Below are 1,684 nucleotides of genomic sequence, written 5' to 3'. Positions count from 1 at the left end.
TAACTATAGAGATAGCTCAGGATAACCTGAGCCTCTCTAACTATAAGCTTTATGAAAAAGGAAAGTTTTATCTTTTATCTGTTTTATCATCCACCCTCTAGGCTGTAGACTTTATTCAGCTGATATCTGAGCAGTTTCCTTCAGAAGGAGCCAGTGGATCCACTCACAGTGTTTCTGGCTTCTTTTTCTGTGTGTTTTGTAATTTCTATCCTGTTACTCTGCCCCAAACAGATGGTCTCTGTGGTTCTTCAAGAATGACAAGAGCAAAACATGGCAGGCCAACCTGCGCCTCATCTCTAAATTTGACACGGTCGAAGATTTTTGGGCGTAAGCAGCAATTAATGTCAGCTTTCCTCTGCAGTGATGGAGAGACTGCAGGAGTAAAACGCCCCAGCTGCATGTTGGATGTTTTCATAACTCCTCTCTCTCTCTCTCTCTGTTTTCAGCCTCTATAACCACATTCAGCTGTCAAGCAACCTCATGTCGGGCTGTGATTACTCCCTTTTTAAGGTCTGTTGGCTTCATCTTTTTCATTTATAAGAGATATAGAGGGGTATTAAGACGGGGACGACGGCCTCTTGTTGCTCGTCTTTACTTTGAGTCGAATGCTTGATCCGTTTTCACAGAGTTTCTGTTTTTAAGGATAGATGTGTCCGTCGTCCAGTCTGCCGGTTCTTCATCTGCAGCTCGTTAAATTTATCAGAGCAAAGACTATAAAGGCACTTTTTTAACCATTATTGCTGCAGCAAAAAACAAAAAGGTTTTGTAAATGAACATTAGAAACATGCAATCTAGAAATAAAACTTTGTAAAAGACTTAAGCACTAAAGCTTGACAGGTCAACTCCCACACAATTCAATCTATTTATAGATACTGCTGAAACACAGTTCATGAGTTTTAACAGATATTTAGGTGAGAAGGTGCACGGCTGCCGTTTGTATTGGCGGAAGGTGAATAATACCAGAATAGGACCTTTTATTTTTTTTCCTTTGTTTTTAACATTTTAAGTTACTATTCATATTTATAAACTATTCACAGTTCAGTAGAAAAATCACTTCTCTCACTTCTCCTTCTGCATAAAAAAAATAAAACAATCGTTCTGGCTTTTTAAAACCTGTTGCGTTTAACCCCATTATATTCATCATTATATGCTGACAGCTCTGCAGAAGGGATCACAGCTGCATGTAGAGTCTGTCTGCTGGTTTAGCTTTTCTGATTGGTCAAGATGCTCAGACATCCCTACACTCGGGCGTCCCGGTGCACGGACGTCCCAACGCATGGACATCGGCCATCCCCAAGCTCGGACGCCCTGCCGCTTGGACATTCCGACACTTGGACATCCCAGGGCTCAGACATCAGACATCCCGATGCTCGGCCATCCTGCAGTCGACCATCCCAACGCTCGGACATCGGAAATCCCGATGCTCGGCCATCCTGACGCTCAGCCATCCCGGCGCTCGGGCATCCCAACACTTGGACATCAGACATCCCGATGCTCGGCCATCCCAACGCTTGAACATTCCAACACTCGCCGTGCCAAACCTTGGTCATCCTGACACTCGGCTTTTCTGACTCTCGGACATCCTGACATCCGGCCATCCCGACGCTCTGATGCCCAGCTGGACATCCCGGCGCTCGGATGTCCCACTGCTCAGAATTCCGATGCTCAGACATCGGACAGCCAG

At 45.1% G+C, this 1,684-nt stretch overlaps 1 protein-coding gene across 2 annotated transcripts in view; it reads left to right on the top strand.

Moving 5' to 3' along the window:
* Positions 1–1,684, top strand: part of LOC107085786 (eukaryotic translation initiation factor 4E-1A-like) — a 20,121-nt gene that overhangs the window by 6,538 nt on the left and 11,899 nt on the right. For both annotated transcript variants that reach the window (XM_015376332.1, XM_015376333.1), the window contains exons 3-4: positions 232–327; positions 447–510. In XM_015376332.1, the coding sequence (XP_015231818.1) occupies positions 232–327; positions 447–510 (160 nt within the window). The remainder of the gene's footprint in view (positions 1–231; positions 328–446; positions 511–1,684) is intronic.

This window comes from Cyprinodon variegatus, unplaced genomic scaffold, assembly GCF_000732505.1.
Source record: "Cyprinodon variegatus isolate N-32 unplaced genomic scaffold, C_variegatus-1.0 Scaffold133, whole genome shotgun sequence".
Taxonomy (NCBI): domain Eukaryota; kingdom Metazoa; phylum Chordata; class Actinopteri; order Cyprinodontiformes; family Cyprinodontidae; genus Cyprinodon; species Cyprinodon variegatus.
This window is presented reverse-complemented; position numbering and strand designations above follow the sequence as displayed.